The following is a 17,106-nucleotide window of genomic DNA, read 5'->3' as shown; positions in this document are numbered from 1 at the left end:
AATGGCAATGCATTAGCGCAATCAATTCTCTTGAGCTACGGTCCCCCTTAGAGACTACTGCACTTAGATGGGGCGACTCCAAGGCCTCAACCAAGACATCACAGTGCCCACTCACTCGATCTGATGCCATGGCAAAGGATTAGTAGGGTGAGCCCGGAGGTGAAGTATGGACTATCAACCCAGAGCCAACCAACCAAAGGGACTAGACACAATGGCAACTCTAGCTATGGTAGGGTCATCATCTTTGTGTGACCTTGAAGATTCTAAGCAAACCCTGCAATCCAAAGCCACTGCCTTTCATCTCCTATACCACACGCATTGGGAGGCGGTTCCAAATTACGGCCACTTCGTGAATGCCATCGTTGGAGAGGCACTTGGTTCTTCAACGAGTCCAAACTGCCTTCCTAAGTCTTCTCCAGGCTTCCAATTGAGGCAAAGACATCCCCCCCCCCTTCCTTTTTTTTCTTTTGGAACAATTTCTTTAAAGAGATTTGGATGGTTTTTATGACTTGGGTCATCTTCGACACATAAAACAAATTATCGGCTAGCCCTTGCACTTTTTCCAAAATTAGCAATATTTACAAACTTTGACTTTGCATTGAAGGCATAATAAAACACTGATTAGAGCTATAATTATCTCTTAAGCTGGCCACCATGAAAGCTACAAAGCATCCTCCATAGAGACACTCCATTCCACTGAAAAGTTCCCAAACAAGGCCTGTACATCCAACCCCTGTTCCATTATAACCAAACAAAGACAGCAAGCAGCAATGTTCCTACTAGGCAAAATTAAACATCATTGCAATATTTCTGAAACGGAAACATAGATAGTTTGTATAAATACACAGTTTAGAAAATTTGGCAACTTACAGAATCGGTTTACTTGGATTAAAAACGTCCAAAACCTGCAAGACAACAAAAACTTGATTTGTAAGCTAAAATGTTAAATTTGCACAAATATAACTACCCAGCATTTGAAATTACTTAAGAACCTTCAAAAGTTTCAGGAAAATTGCACTATTCAACTTGGACTAAAGATAGAGCAAGAAAATAATTACAAAACAGTGGTATTAATCATAATAAACAAAGGGTGTAATACACATATACAGTGGAAGGCGACACGACAGTTATACAAGTCACAAACTTTATACTGGTCCAGCTTCAAACAAAAAAATTTGAAGGTGAAAGACCCACTCTACAAAATGCTCACAATACCTGGCAATCACCGGAACGGCCACGAAACATAGCTCGGAACATACTTTTAACATGGGAGATACGATACTTCACACTTTGTTGTACAATATCCTTGTCGGGCAGAATTCCTGCCCATTCAACCCTCAAAAAACTCCACTTCTGGCCCCCACTTCACACAAAGAACATGAATACTGTTTGGGGAAACAACAAAATAGATCCACGGTGACATGTGGAATGAACTCCCAAGTATTCCGTAAGAAATCAGGCAAACTGAACTAAAAGCACATCAACGTCAACATTTGACCACATTAGTGCAAACACGTTACTTTCCACAAAGTTTACTGGTAACATGTAACAGAATGATGGCTCTGAACATAAGATGCACTTCAGGAAAAAACGGTAACCTGAAACAAAATTGGACAATTTTATAACGGTTCAAACTGATGCACTGGAAGATTATAAACCAATAGCACCGCTAGCCAGTGATTATACTTAATGCTTCATACAGTATTAAAGATGCCACCATCTATGACATCACGGATTCCCCATCAAAGACATGCTTGAATGTACTTTTAAAAGTGGCTACTGCCCCACACCTTCAAAAGTGGCTGCTGCAGCATTTCCTGCTGTAGGCTCAGCAATCCTTAAAGTCCATTCTGTAATGTAGACGGTAACTTTCCAGCAGACTATGCTTTACAGAGTGGCAAATACAAATGTCGCAGTCAGCCAACATCTGTAACAACCTGTCTCCCATCTGGACAAATCACATTAATATGGTTTGTTCTGTCGACTGTCTCTTTTCAACTGTACTTTCAACCTCTTCCCACCCAGCTGAGAACCATTCATGATATTGATGGCAGCCCTGGAAGCATCAGGTGAATCATAGCTTACAAAACCTGAAATGTTCCACAAAATCGGGCAAGGTTATTACATTCTCAGGTTTGCTACTCACAAGAAAAACCAAGCTTAATTAATTCTTTTTTAAGTAAAAGCTAGCCATTTGCATTATCAACCTACCAAAGCACTTGCTCAATCCAGTATTCTTGTCCACAAAAACCTTAGCGCTAATAACATTCCCAAATGGTTGAAAAGCTGTGCTCAACTCTTGATCACCAAACTCTGCAGGAAGGTGATAAATAAACAGATTTGCACCCGGCGGACCTGAAATGGGCATGGAACAACCACAAAATCGTTTGTAGTGAGGAAAACCACAAATTTATGACACCGGGCATTGTTATAAAGTGTCTAAGATACTGTGAGTACCTTCAGCCTGAGGAGGTGCAATCGTCTTCACAGAAGGGGCCATGCTTAGGGGTGCATTTAAGCCAACCGTAGACATCCCTGTTGCTTGATAAACAGGTGTTACAGTTCCTTGTGCTATTAAACCAGCTTGATATACTCCAGGATATTGTACTCCAGGCATGCTTGAATAGGTATAACCCGTGGGTTGAGTCCCATAGCTTGTTGCCAGAAGTGGACCAGTGCCAGTTGTCACATCATATGCACCCGCAGGACCAGCACTATTTGCTACACCAACCATCCCTCCAGAAACAGCGGTTTGACCTGACAATGCTGTTGAATACTGTTGTAAAGCATAAGGGTTTTGAGCCTGTATACACCCCAGAGGCTTGTAAGCAATTGCTAGCATATGGGGATGCAGTTACACAAGCATCATTTAAGCAGAACTTGTAGCCTTTCAAAGAGTTCAGAAGGATAAGCCAGAAGTGGACCAGCAAGCAGTTGTTTGAAGATGGCATCAATTTACTTATGATGAAAGTCCGATAGCAAGATGGCATCAATTTACTTATAATGAAAGTCCGATAGCCAAAAACTGCCATCACTAAAATGCTTAGACTCACTAGACTATGTTTCCTACCTATGCTTTAGTCAGTGGAGCATAAATCAGTACAAAAACAAAACTGTGAAGGAGGGAAAAAGATACTGCAGCACATTCTCAGAACAAGATACTGCACCACATTCTCAGTAGGCAAATCGATTGCAAGATAACGCCACTCCTCGAAACTCTACTACACCAACCACAATTAAAGTAGAAGCATGTTGCAGCCTGAGGAGCGCAACAAAGTTAACAAAAATCAAGCATATCAAAGTTCTTGATCGGATTGCTGCATTAGGTTTGGAGGTAACAAAATTCAAGGATCGAAACATCCTAGGAAAAAGTTAGGACGACGAGCACTTATATCAACCAAACGAAGGCCCTTCTAGTCATCAAGCCCTTGCTTAAGCATCCCATAGTTCAAACATGAGACAAGTTAGCTAGCCAAGACAACCACAATTGAATCAACCTAACCTGATAGCCAAATCCATTAAGAGGAGCAGCAGCAACAGCATATTGCTGTGGCACATTCCCATATACTGAAGGTTGCTGTGTTTGCAGTGTGCCTGCTGTAGCAAGGGGAACAGCTTGTACCCTTTGTTGCTTGCGTGCCTGTCTCTCTTTCTCTGTATCAGCCCATTTCACCACCAATGGAGAGGCAGCACCCTGAAAAAAGGGGAAAAAAAAGTTACGACACCATGTCATTGGAGCTGTAAAAGATCCGAAAACATCACAGATGCAAGGAAGACATAGGAATAACCATGGAGGACCTCAAAAAACAAATAATTAATTACCTCGTTAACTCATCACACAGACATAAAATTGAAATCTGTAGCATAGACCCTTGTGGACATCACCCAAAAAATCACAGACGGTGATAGGATAAAATCTGTATTTATTTTTCTCCACATAGATTGTGCATGAGGGTAGACACTGAACACATGATAGTGTTAATTTGCGGGTTGTGTGTGAATAAGCCAATGTAACTGGCTGCACATGTAAAAGACCTTTTTATTTTGAACTTGAAAGACTAAAAGGTTTTTTGCAGGGACTTACTTGGGAAATGATGATAGATAGTGTGGGAACACCGAGATTTCCAGAGCAAAAGGGTATCCATGTGATGTCAATGTGGGAATATCAATGTGTCAATCAATGTTCCTTTGTCATGTCATTATGTTGTCACTTGTGGTTTCCGTTCTATGGTGGGCAATGTGACTACCCATGTGTTGGATTTGTTTTTTATATGCCATGTGATAGGGCATTCAATGTGGTCACTTGTGTGTGCATGCAACTAAGGTTGTGTATGGAAAGCTTGTGAAAGGTTTGAGTGGTGATCTAAAAGTTCAATGTGCATTAAAATGTGCCTTGGTGTTATTTCATGTGGATTGGAAGAGTGGTAAAATGCTTATGGTGAGGTGGCTGGAAGAAGCACCTAGAGGGTGAAGGTGTCAATTACCATATGAAGAATCGCGTATGGAATAAAATGGACTTTTTTTTTGAAAATACCATGCATGCACGTGGCAGCTGAGGGGTGTTAGGAAGGTAGGAGGTGGCAGCCTGGCCATGCACGTAGAGGTTGCTGAATAAGGGAGACGGAGGTGGTGCAAAGGAACGTCATGGGGGAAAGAAGACGGGGGCTGCGGGGGATTAGATTTGCAGGTGCGACTGGGAGAGAGAAAAAGACGACGGACTGTCCACGGTTGACATACCCTGAAGGAAAACCACGATGGACTGAAGGCGGCCTGTCAACGGAATCGATTTTGGAGGAGCTGCCGGCTGATTACGTGGGCTATTGGGAAGAGCGGCCTGCGTACCTGATATATGTCGTGGTGGGTCTTCTGTGAAAGGAGAGCTGAAAGCATACGAAGAGTCTTGGAAAGGGACGACGGGTACTGAGTACGTCACTGAGCATAGAGAGCGTGTTGAGCTTACGTGCAAGCAACAGGAAAGGGACGTCGCAATAAGTCAAGGAATTTGTCAAATTGTTGCCTGGGAACAAGAGGATCAATAATCGTCAAAGATCTCTACGTGTGGTGTTTTCTGCTCATGAAATCTGCGTTAGTTTTCTTAAGTGGCAGGCTGCTTTGATCTTGTGGACAAAAGGAACTTGGTCCATGCTTGATATTAAGCTTGGGAAGCTGACTAATAGCCGGACAGAAATCTGGTGTGCATGCTCAGTGAAGAAGTTGCTGAATTGAGAGCTGATCATTACAGAATTGACATGTTGCATGGGCATCGTTTTGTTTGAGAAATGTCAGAAGGGGAAAAGTGAAGTTGTTCTTGTGTCTGTGCTTATCCTGGAGCTTGGCTTTGCTTGATGGTTGTGTTGATGTGAGAGTGTTCACTGTACCGTTTATACTTGAGATTTGTGTGGAGTCCTGTGGTCGGTTGGATACCTACTCTGGAAGTCGGTGCATAAGCTCTACCTTGAGAGCTACCACATTACAGTACTGATATGATTTTGTCTCTAGAGTTGGATTCTGAAGAAGTGGATATGATACTGTTTGTAGGCTTTCATGTAGAAATTTAATGTCTGAAGAGTATTTTAATGGTCAGTGGACAATTTTAGTGCGGTTGAGGGATGAAGAGTGGGAGGGATTGACAGTAGATGAAAGTAGCTTACCAGATTTTGTTTTACACTTTGAGTTTTGTGAAGAGGAAGACACATTGTAAAAGTTGTGTTCTGGTCTTTGAATAAAGCTGGATGTTAGGCATGATTTTGTGTACTTGTTTGTTTGCCTTAGAGAGTTTGTTCAAAACATTCAGGGAGAAAAATGTATGACTGTATGAGGTCAGCAGTAAAGCACTGAGCCATTTTGTGTTTGTCTGAGGACAGTCCTGTGTTTCCCCTTTTTTTCACATCAACGGCTACATCCAACAAGCAGGATGAAACACTCTGCCCCCAACAGCCTAATCAAACCAAAATCAAATATGCTGTTTAGGCCTTCACATCTTGATCAGCAGTCCATGTGAGACTTGGATGCATGAGAGTGAACATTTTGGTTAATTTATGGCTAACATATCCAAAGATTCACTCATCTATCTAGGCACCAAATTATCTGAGGGTGATCTCGAATCAATTTGCCTCTATCAGCCTCATAAAGAAGGCCCAAATGCTGAGTGCTTTTGAGATGAAGACACGCTTCACGGCATGCCAATGGTGTGTAGAGGGACTGTGCATATATCTGCTCGACCGTGAGATAGCATAATGAAGATCAGGTCTCGTATGGCAGAAGTAAATCAAACAACCAATTGCCTGCTGATAGAGAGTGACATCACATGCACCGTTGCCATCCTGAGAAGAGAAGTGAAAACGCAGCTCTAATGGTGTGGATACTGACTTGCAATCCTCAAACTGAAAACACTGCAAAAGCTGTCCGACATACTTGGATTGTGACATCAAAATGCCCCCCTCACTGCTAGCAAATTGAATGCGCAGATAGTAATGCAAAAGAGCAAGATCAAACATGGCAAATGTCTTCTACAAGTCAAGCTTAAAAGCTGCAATTTGCTCAGCATATGTCCCAGTCACAAGCATGTCATCCACATACAGTACTAAAATCAACAAATATGTCCCACTCTTGTGGATGTAAAGGGTGGCCTCTATAGGGCTGTTCCGAAAGCCAAGTGTGAGCAAATGAGTATGAATCCTGGAATACCAAGCCCGAGGTGCCTGCTTCAATCCATAGAGGCCTTTCTTTAACCGGCATACCTTGCTTTCAGAACCTGCAGCCTCAAAGCCAAGAGGTTGGGAAACAAAGATCTCTTCCTACAAATGCCCATGAAGGAAAGTTGTATTGATATCAAGCTGATGTACCTCCCAATGAAAGTGGGCAGCAAAGATAATAACAATGCAAATAGTAGTGATCCTGAAAGTGGGGGCAAAAGTCTCCTCAAAGTCAATGCCTTGCTACTAAGCATAGCCCTTAGCAACCAGATGGGCTTTGTAACGGTCCACTGAACCATCAGCTGTCCATTTAATCTTATAAACCCACTTAGTTCCAATGGCATTCTTGCCACGAGGCAAGTCACACAACTCCCAAGTGTTATTCTGATAGGTAGAATCCAATTCAGTTTGCAGAGCCTTCAACCAAGAGTCATCCTTATGGCATAAGGGCTCTTCATTGCATGCTGTAGCAACCAGTGCAGAAGCAATAAAATTAGTATGCTCTTTCTGGACAGCTGCTCTAGTACAGGCTGGCAGAGGAATATCCTGTTTGCTGCCTTTTAATGTGTCAAGGAGCCAACAAGGACCTTTTTGGGCTTTTGGATTTCAGCTCTTTCCTGGTCAAGAGCTCTGTTCACAATGTCCTGGTCAAGCTGAGCCATATCAGGCTGAGAATCATGCTGATTTTCAGACTGCACATGTGGCTGCAAAATGACTAATAGAGGAAGGAGGAGTAGCCTCAGATGTGACATCATCATGAGAATCTGACGGAAACAAAGGCATCAAGCTGTCGTAGAAAACTGTGGTATCAACAACGGGCTGTTTTTTGACAGTCCGGCAAAGGCATAGTGGAGGATTCATAAAAAACAACATCCCTACTGACAAAACACTTGCCCATGCGGGGCAGGTAGAGCCTATAGCCCTTGCTCTCCGAGCTATACCCAATAAAAATGCACTTGACAACTTTATCATCCACCTTGGTGCATGTTTGAGAAGGCACATGGGCATATGCCAAACATCCAAAAGTCCTATGTGAGAAATCCAGGGCTTATGACCTGTCCAAGCCTCATAAGGTGTGATGGTCTGCAATGCCTTTGTGGGACATCTATCCAAAATGTAATTGGCACACATGACACCATTCAACCACAACTTGTTAGGCAAGTGCTTGCCTTTCAACATACACCTGGCCATTTCCATCATTGATCTATTCTTCCGCTCAGCGATAATGTATGCCGCGTGAGGCCAAAAAACAGCAAACTCCTTTGACATATATTCATCCCCCCTGTCTGTATTAAGGTGAGCAATGTGCAGCCACTCTCATTCTTAGCCAAGGCGATAAAATGCCGGAAGCATGTAATAACTTCAGATTTGGATTTCAAAGCAAGAATCCAAGTAGACCTGGTGAAGTCATCAATGCATGTCACAAAATAATAGAATCCCCCAAGAGCTGCAACCCGCATGGGTCCACAAACATCACTATGAACCAAATAAAGCTTGCATGAGGCACCAACTCTCCCATCCTTGGGAAATGCAGAACGGTGCATCTTACCAAGCAAGCAAGGTTCACAAACATGCTTTGAAGGCATATGCATTTTGGGAAGATCAAAAACCATACCATCCTTATATGCATTTTGGGAAGATCAACAACCATACCATCCTTATATAACTTCACCAAAGCCCCAAAGTTGAGGTGTTTGCCATGGTAGAGGAATCAATAGCAAAGGCATGTCCATTTGCAAGTGCAGCATTATCCAAACATCTATCATAAGCATCAAGTCCATACAGGTCTCTAGTCAATGTGCGAGTCAAGACCATGGTAAAGGCATGTGTAGCATCATACACTGCACACCGTACACCATGAAAAAGAACCTAATAGCCACATATAGCTATGGCTGAAATAGAATGAGGGTCTTGCGAATGCTTGGAACATAAAGCACATTCTCTAGAGTGACAAGAATACCAGAATCAGAAGTAAGAGCAACTTGCCCAACACCTTTCACTGTATATGATGCATTATTAGCACATGTGACACTGTCCCCCTTAGATGTATCTTTGTAACTCAATCCACACTTAACCCAAGGTTAACCATGGTTAAGTATAGTAATGGTTTGGCCATGAGGGACTGGCTAGAGGAAGTGCACGCTTCCTAGACGTTCCTAGGGGTAAAGTCTAGGTGCACCACTAGGTCCTATGGACAAGGCAAAGGCTTTAAAAGAGGGGTCTAAAGGGTGGGCCCAAGGACAACCAACGTTGTCCTTGGTATGGAGGTTAGGACTTTAATGAAGGAGCAAATGGCAAGAAGGAGGTGCCATTTGTCATGCATGTGTATGCATGTCCTTCCCCCACCTTCCATCTCTCTCCCCTCAATCTCCAAGAGGTGTTGAACATCAAACAAAAGATCCCTTTGTGATTTTTGTTGCATTTTTGTTACTCCTGCTCTTGTGTGTTGCTGCTCTAGCTGCTCTCCCCCTTTGGCACGTTTCTCAAGGTAGCTTGGCTGCAAACACGCATCCCGAGAGACTATACGAAAGTTGGCACGAATCTTGAGGCAAGGAGTCAAGCATTTACTGCAATCCATACAACCGTACGGATTGTACGAAACAAGGTGCAATCCTCCAAGGGCATTGTACGGACTATGGGAGCACTGAGATCGAGGCATCAGATCCCAAGGTCGAGGCTTTGGTGTAGATCTGGTTACATGTTGACCTCTACAGCTCTATCTTGCATTCTCTCCACTCTCTTTCTTCATTTCTCTCATCTCTCAATAACTCGAAGTCTCTTGCACCCTGCAGGGAGCCTGGACAGAGGATAGGTGCGAGAAAGAAGCTCACCCCTCTACCACAAACAACGAGAATTGGTTCCAGATTTTGTTTTTCTTTATTCATTCTTGCTTTGCAACTTTTGCAATGCATGCATGTTGTTTGCAGTCCTTTCAGGACTCCTACAGATTCTAGCAAGCACCCAAAGACAAGGGTATTCATTTGGTAGGCCCAAGCACAGTATGGATGCATGTGATAGCCTTGACGCTACTTGAGCTCAGTTTGCCAGTGGTTTGAAGCATGAATGCCTCTCAGTTGAGTCATATCAGAAGTGGATGCCTGAGTATGCCTTGCCAATGGAAATTCTACGGTGACTTGGATTAGATGCCTTGAAGACAGGTAGAGGATTTACAGAGAGGAACAGTGTAGGGTTGAACCCCTATTGTAAAGCATTTCCATTCAGAAGCATTAAATAAATACCGTGAGGGGTGCCAAGGCATTTGGGGCCATTGGGTGCACTGTGTACTATTTTCATTGAGCAGGGGCATTCTAGCCTCACCTTTGTTGTTGTTGAAGTTTGATTCCAAGTTGTGCTAAGTGATTGAAGTGACTAAAGCTTGCATTGTGGCCATTTATGAAGTTTATGACTAAGTAGAAGATCGTTGCTCTTTTGTTTATGGAAGGCTGGTTTCAGAGCCAAAAAATGCAAGATCAAACTCTTTCTTCTTCTGCTCAAATGCAATTCTTTTTCTGCATTCAGAGATATCATGCCCAGATTTCCCGCAACAATTACATCTCTTCTCCTTTTTATTATCCCCCGAAGAACAGACATCATGAGAATGAGGAGGTTTACCAGCTGAAACCTTGCCTTTGCCTTTGTTTTTATGCTGGGTGGCAAAGGCTTGATCACTAGCCATAGAAGCATTGCGATTTGCACGACTTTGTTCCTCCTAAAGGGGAAGAGCAACCAGCTGGTCAAAAGAATAATGGTTGGCATTGCCACCTGCAACCAACCTCAGCAAATCCCTGATAAGAATCATGCAACCCATCAAGGGTATTAGAAGCAAGCTGAGAATCAGATATCACCTCATCAACATTGGCCAATTGCTCTTTCAAATCCTTCACATTAGTAAGATAGGCATCCATGTTACCACCCTCTTCAAGCTTCAAGTCCTTCAACTGCTTGCGGAAATAGGCAACCTATGTCTCATTCCGCACCTGAAGACATGTGCTTACCATCCCACTAAATCTGCTCATGTGTATGATATAAGGATGCAAAGCTGATCCCATGCTTGCTTAACTGTCTTGCAAGACCTGATATAAGGAAAAATAACCCTTTTGACTAAAAGAGCAATCAAGGCATGTGCTTACCATCCCACTGAATCTGATCTTGTGTAGTAGATGCATCTGCTCTAGAAGTAGCATTAGACCCATCACTTGAAGTAGTACCAGAGGCAGTGGCATTTGTGAGGATTGGGCCATAGACATCACTGTGTACTAGCTGCAATTTCCTTTGTGAGAGTTTTGGACAATTCTTTTGAAAAGGAAATCGATGCATCTTACCCAAAAGACAACCCTCACACACATGTTTAGAAACTGTGTGAGTCTGAGGTACATCATTTGCCATCTGCTGTGAATGTAGCTTTGCAAGAGCTCTATAATTGAGATGGCCCATTCTCTCATGCCAAAGATGAGTTTCAGCAAGCTGTGAATCTGAAATAGCCAATGCTTCGGTAGAAAGTGCAGCTGCATGATGATCAAGGTGATAAAGTCCTTTTTGCAAAGTGCCAGTGAGAACTATGGCATTGTCATCACGAAGATCATATACTAGGCATCTGTAGCCATCAAAAATTACTCTGAAACCTAAAGTAGCAATTGCTGAAATTGAAATCAAGTTGACTTCAATTCCAGGCACAAAAAGAACATTTGTCAGAGTGATAGGATGGCTGGAAATGGATGTGAGCTGCACATCTCCAACTCCTTTTACAGCATATGAAGCATTATTGGCACATGTAACAGTCCCCCCTCGAGGTGCATCAGCTAAAGAATGAAACAACTGTCTGCAAGATGTGACATGCTTGGAAGCACCACTATCAAAATACCAGGACTGAGCATCATTAGCAGTAAAAAGTGCATCAGCTTTGGAGGGATCAAATGAGCAATGGACAGCCCACGCCCAATCATCCTGAAGAGCATGTGCATGTGAAGCATCTGATGGCTCATGGGATTCAATGGCATGTGAGGCATTAGCTGTCAATCCTGCTTTCTTTTTCTCCGAAGCAATGCGCTTCCTGCATTCTGAAATGTCATGTCCAGGCTTGCGACAATAGTTGCATCTTTTCTTCTTTCCTTTATCTGCTGTATTTTTAGATGCAGGGGAGGAATTACAGCTGCTATGTGTAGAGGAATTGCAGCTGCTATGCGCAGATGTTGGCTTGTTCATGGGCTTGGAAGCCTTGGCTCTTCCTGTTTGCTGTGAAGCAAATGCATGATCAGGAATAATGGCTTGTCTGTTAGCTCTACTTTGCTCTTCCTGCAAAAGCAAAGTAACTAGCTGATCAAAAGAATAGTGGTCTGGATTACCCATGGCCACTAATTGAAGGGTTGTAGCAAACCCTTGATATGTATCTGGTAGTCCATTCAATGTAGTACTGACAAGCTGTGAATTTGGCACCACTTCATCAATGTTGGCAAGCTGTTCCATGAGGTCCTTGACCTTTGTCAAATATGCATCCATTGACTCACCTTCATTCATATTCACTTCCTGTAATTGCCTTCTCAAATATGCAACACGAGCTTCATTGCGAATCTGATATAGAGAAGCCAATTTATCCCAAGCATCCTTTGCTGTCCTGCAAGAACGGATGTGTGGAATAATGATTCTCTTGCATGATAAAGCAATGCATGAATGTGCATTAGCATCTCTTGCATCCCATCTAGACTGTTCTTGAGTTGGAAGAGCAACAGCAGGAGTGCTAGAGGAAGAGGCATCAGGAGAAGTACCACCTGCAGAAGGTGCAGCAGTAGAAACAACCACTGAAGGATTGGCTGGCCTCAGATCAGCCCCTGAAACAATATTCCACAAATGCTTTGCAACAAGAATATGTTTCATGAGATAAGACCACATCGGATAGTTGGTGCCATCCAACTTATCATCTTCACGAAGAACTCCAAATAAATCTTGATTGTTCCCAGCCATAGCAACTGTGATAACTTGTAAAAGACCTGAAAACCCAAAAGCCTCAAGGCTATCACTGCAATAGGCTGGCTGTCCCAAAAATGACAGCAAATATCTGCAAATTTCTGACCCAAATCAAAGGGCAAATGCAGATCTGACCCAAATGTGACTGCGACAAAAAATGTTCACTGCAAAAACAGCAAATTTGGCAAAAGCCCCAAATTTATTGAGGGCAAATAGGCCAAAAAGAGGGCAAATTCAGAAAAGCCCCAAATTTTGCTGAAATTTTGCAAATGTGACCCAATGTATGCAAATCTGACTCAATGTCCTGCAAATGTAACTGAATGTCTTGCAATCTGACTTAATGTACTGCAATCTGATGCAAAAACAGCAAATTTGGCAAAAGCCCCAAATTTATTTAGGGCAAATAGGCCAAAAAGAGGGCAAATGTGGGAAAGCCCCAAATTTTGCTGGAATCTCGCAAATGTGACCCAATGTCCTGCAAATCTTGTACTGCAGTATCGAGGGAAGTACCAGCTGTACGGACAGCCCTAGCACAGTGTACGGCTGTACGGCCAGCTCAAGTACGACTGTACGGTTGTACGGCCGTACGTTGTACGGCGATGCGCAGGTGTACGGCGACGGGCAGTACGGACGTGTAATGCAGCGATGCAGTACGGTACGACGATGCACAGTACGATGACGCGCAGTTGTACGGCGACGTGCAGTACGGTACAACGATGCACAGTACGTAGCAGAACCGTACGGTTGTACGACGCGGATACCACTGAAGGTACGGTTGTACGGAGCAGGTGCGACGGGCACTGAAGGAATCTGTACGAAAGTCCGTACAATCGTACGGATTGTACGGATGGAGCGCAAACTCTTGAAATATGTGCGTGATGCAGATCCGGAGGCAGGGGAACAGGTCAAGTAGCGCTCTGATACCACTGTAGATGCTAAACGGAGAGAGAGAGTGTGTGTAGTACAGGACGAGTCGAAGAAGAAGTCACGTCAACTTAGATAGATAGATAAGGTTCCTAAACACAAGTACAAAGTACTTGTATCTAGGCCTAGGACTAAGTGTCCTAGGTGTCACATAGGACTAAGTGTCCTACGTGGCATAGTAAGCACTAACACAATAAGTGCCTACACTTATGCCTACAAGGCACATACCATGGCCTATAGGGCATCACTAGAACCACCAAAAGATGGCCTACACTCAGAGCCTGGAACAATCTGCCACAAATTCTTGGCAACCAATACATGCCCCATCATGTATAACCACATGGGGTAATTAGTGCCATCAAGCTTGTCATCAACCCCAAGCATCCCAAAAAGGTCAGCAAACAAATAGGAAACAAGGACCCCAATGTACAAAGCCAAAAGAGGAGAGATACAACTCTCAACTGCAAGTACTAGTGACTGCACAAGCCTCAAGGCTTTCAACTGCACAAATATCTTGCTGTCCCAAATAAGATGCTGAGTGAACAGCAAGTATGCACCTGAAAACCTTGAAGAAAAAAGGTACAGCAGATGTACAGCAGCACCCAGAGATAGAAAACTCTCAGATCGAGGTGAAAAAACAGTAAATGAGAGCAAGAAAGATCTCTGGATTGGCAGCAGCACGCTCCAAGGCTTCAAGAGAGCAATAACCAGTCCTAAATGCTAAAATCGGTGACCTTCAATGCTCCAAAGTGCAGCAGCAAGGCTCAACCTCCAAGGTCGGTGGAGATAGTCGCCCCAAAATGCTGTAGCAGGTCCAAATGCCAAAGTCGGCTGATGTATGTGCTCCAAAGGCTGGCACGCTTCACGAGGCAGTGCCAGACTGCTCCGAGTTGAAGAAATAAACTCCAAACAGGCTGCAAAGGCCTCCGTACAGACAGCAAATACACCGTACAGCAGCAGTACGGACCACACGTGCAAATTTTCCTGCAATAAATGATCCGTACTGCGCTGTACAAGCAATTAATGCTGATGCCTGCAGTCCGTACACACTCTATGGATTACCGTAGTCACACATGTGAGGCGGCTGCTGGAAAACGGGTGGAAAATGGCTGTAGGAGGAAAGTGCAGCGAAAATTGCAGCAAATGCTCCAAAACACAATCTTCCCGCGACGAAACTGCTTGGGGAAGCCTCGGATGTGCACGAGTGTAGAAATGCTTTGAAAAATGGGCCGATCAGCAGAGAAGTAGGCTGCCAACCAGCTCCCAATGGCTCCAACAGGACTCCGGGTGGCTCTGATACCACTGTTGGCTAGGGCAAGCAAAATGGAAGCTCAAAAATGAGTGGGAAAGGAGAAAAACGAGCTGTTGTATTGAAAATGCTGCTATAATGAATGGAGGCTCAAGAGGGAGCCAATATGACAAAACCCTAGGGCTAAATGCCCTAATTGGACTAACTGTCCTAACTGTCCTATACGGTACATGTACTGACTGTACCCACTGACATAACAAGATGCTCATTCTAAAACCAAAAAGGAATTTCGAATCTATATGATTGATTAGCAAAGGCCCTTTGAAAAAACAAAGTGTCAAAACCTAGTGCATGCACCATGAATGTCAAAGCTAAGGTAGTTTATGGTATGTTAGTATTAACTCGTTGGCCAAAGATCGCTTGTTGAGGTTCTTGATGAAGGATTTAAGAGGACTAGGCCTCCACTAGGCAACAGCCTTGATGTCATGTACTGTTTGGTACTATGGTTGATGCCATGAGGATGCACAAGGACTTAGTGGAGACCAAGAGAACCCTTAATTTGCCAAGTGCCAAAGCATGCAGGAGTGCAACCAGGGTCTAGTGGGATGACTAAAAGGCTCTCCCCAACCAAGAGAACAAGCATGTATGGCTGGGAGGAGAGTGCTTGCATGTATGTTTGTGGTACTTATAGTTTAATAAAGCTCGTCACTATATAGCAAACATCGTTCCACAATCCAAGCAACAACATAATAGACAAAACAAACTGATCAGTAGGATTTTTAGCTAAACAAGTGCATGTCCTACGATACTCCACCTCCATTTTGTAAGTATTATTCAAGGCCTTGATAGCTGATATTGCTTGCTCCCTTGTCTCAAATTTCAAGAATGCACAACCTGAAGAGAATTCCCCCACCCCAAGCCCCAAATGAAACAAAAGATTCAGCGACAATTTCTAAACTACGCATACTATCTGTCTCAATGTATTTAGGTCAAGAAAAGCAACACCATAACGCAACATACTATCTATCTCAATGTATTTATGTCAAGAAAAGTAACACCATAACGCAACATACTCTCTTTCTTATAAGGTTGCTAAACCAGTAGCACACAATAAGAACAACCAAATCATGTATTTTATCAGATACGTGCAATCACACCCACAAAACACGACAATCAAAATTCGTATCCACACAGACCATCACCGTTTGGCTTTTAAAACGTTTGTGCAGAAGGAGCAAAGTTCAATTTTTGCACTATTGCAAGTCAAATTGTTCCATAGAAGTAGTCACCATCTTCCAGTTTCTAAAATTATCAACCATGCAACCTTCAATGCTGTAATTAGTAGATATAAATATGAATGCTTATAGGAATTGGCCCCTAGGCTCACTCTTGAGGCTATGTTCCTCAGTGTTTCTTGGTGGCCATTAGGGCATGAAATCATGCAATTTAGGACTGAAGCATGCCAACTTTTATTTTCCTCAAGTTCTATTATCTGCACTAAGATTATCAATCATGCACACTTAACCAGTAGTTTCTCAAATTTGCCTACTACTACATGCTTTCACAATACTTGTTATACACTAATTGTTTGTGAAAATAAAACACATATAAACTTCCACTCCAAACCAACATCATCACGCCCAATCAAAATACATGAATGCCAAGATGGATCCCTGGACTTTCATATATTAGCTCAAGTTACGCAAGTCTAGTCTCACCACCCTCCCAAATGACTCACTTCCGACCATTCATGGTGCATGCGCTAGGTTTTGACCAACATCTAAACTCGGTTTTGACCAACTTCCATGACTTCCTACCGACCAACATCTAAACTCTATTCAGCCTTCTTATATTAATGCAACACACAAATATCTTGCTAAACGATTACCACACCTTGAATCGTGTGTGGGGTTTGAGCCCCATTGTAACCACAATTCAGAGGAATTTTTAAAAAAGAAAGGAGTAGCACTGTCTTATGCATTGCTACACGAAAGAGTACCAAACACACATGCAAGGGTCACCCTCAATTGCACACTCCTATCCAATATCTCTAATTACCTTCTTCATCCTCTTCATCTTTCAATTTTCTTAAGCCTTGACCTCCTACTCCTCCTCCGCCTCCATGGTCTATTTGTAGAGTTCAAATCTAGAAGCTAACAAGGCGTCTAGGTCATCTACATGATGTGGCACAAGGCCATGAGTCACTCTAAGATTTAATATGAGATCTAATGATTAGAAGTCAACTCACATAAATATCTAGGGCTGGAATTTACCGAC

At 43.1% G+C, this 17,106-nt stretch overlaps 1 protein-coding gene across 2 annotated transcripts in view; it reads right to left on the bottom strand.

Moving 5' to 3' along the window:
- Positions 1 to 237: 237 nt before the first annotated feature.
- Positions 238 to 17,106, bottom strand: part of LOC147881288 (RNA-binding protein BRN1-like) — a 46,438-nt gene continuing 29,569 nt past the window's right edge. Inside the window, exons 5-11 of one of the 2 annotated variants that reach the window (XR_015544000.1) lie at positions 15,644 to 15,723; positions 3,503 to 3,694; positions 2,458 to 2,803; positions 2,212 to 2,355; positions 1,791 to 2,090; positions 871 to 905; positions 238 to 718 (exon numbers count right to left, since the gene is read on the bottom strand). Coding sequence is in view for 1 of the 2 variants with exons in the window: in XM_087402238.1 (XP_087258364.1) it covers positions 1,963 to 2,090; positions 2,212 to 2,355; positions 2,458 to 2,803; positions 3,503 to 3,694; positions 15,644 to 15,723 (890 nt within the window). In the remaining variant the exon portion in view is untranslated. Of the gene's footprint in view, positions 719 to 870; positions 906 to 1,588; positions 2,091 to 2,211; positions 2,356 to 2,457; positions 2,804 to 3,502; positions 3,695 to 15,643; positions 15,724 to 17,106 lie in introns of those variants that run through there. The other variant, XM_087402238.1, reaches the window with a different exon arrangement.

Source organism: Dipteris shenzhenensis, chromosome 31 (assembly GCF_047967505.1).
Source record: "Dipteris shenzhenensis isolate YYH24624 ecotype China chromosome 31, Dip_SZ_1.0, whole genome shotgun sequence".
NCBI classification, from domain to species: domain Eukaryota; kingdom Viridiplantae; phylum Streptophyta; class Polypodiopsida; order Gleicheniales; family Dipteridaceae; genus Dipteris; species Dipteris shenzhenensis.
Note: the sequence above shows the minus strand (reverse complement) of the source record. Positions and strands in the feature narration are given on the sequence as shown.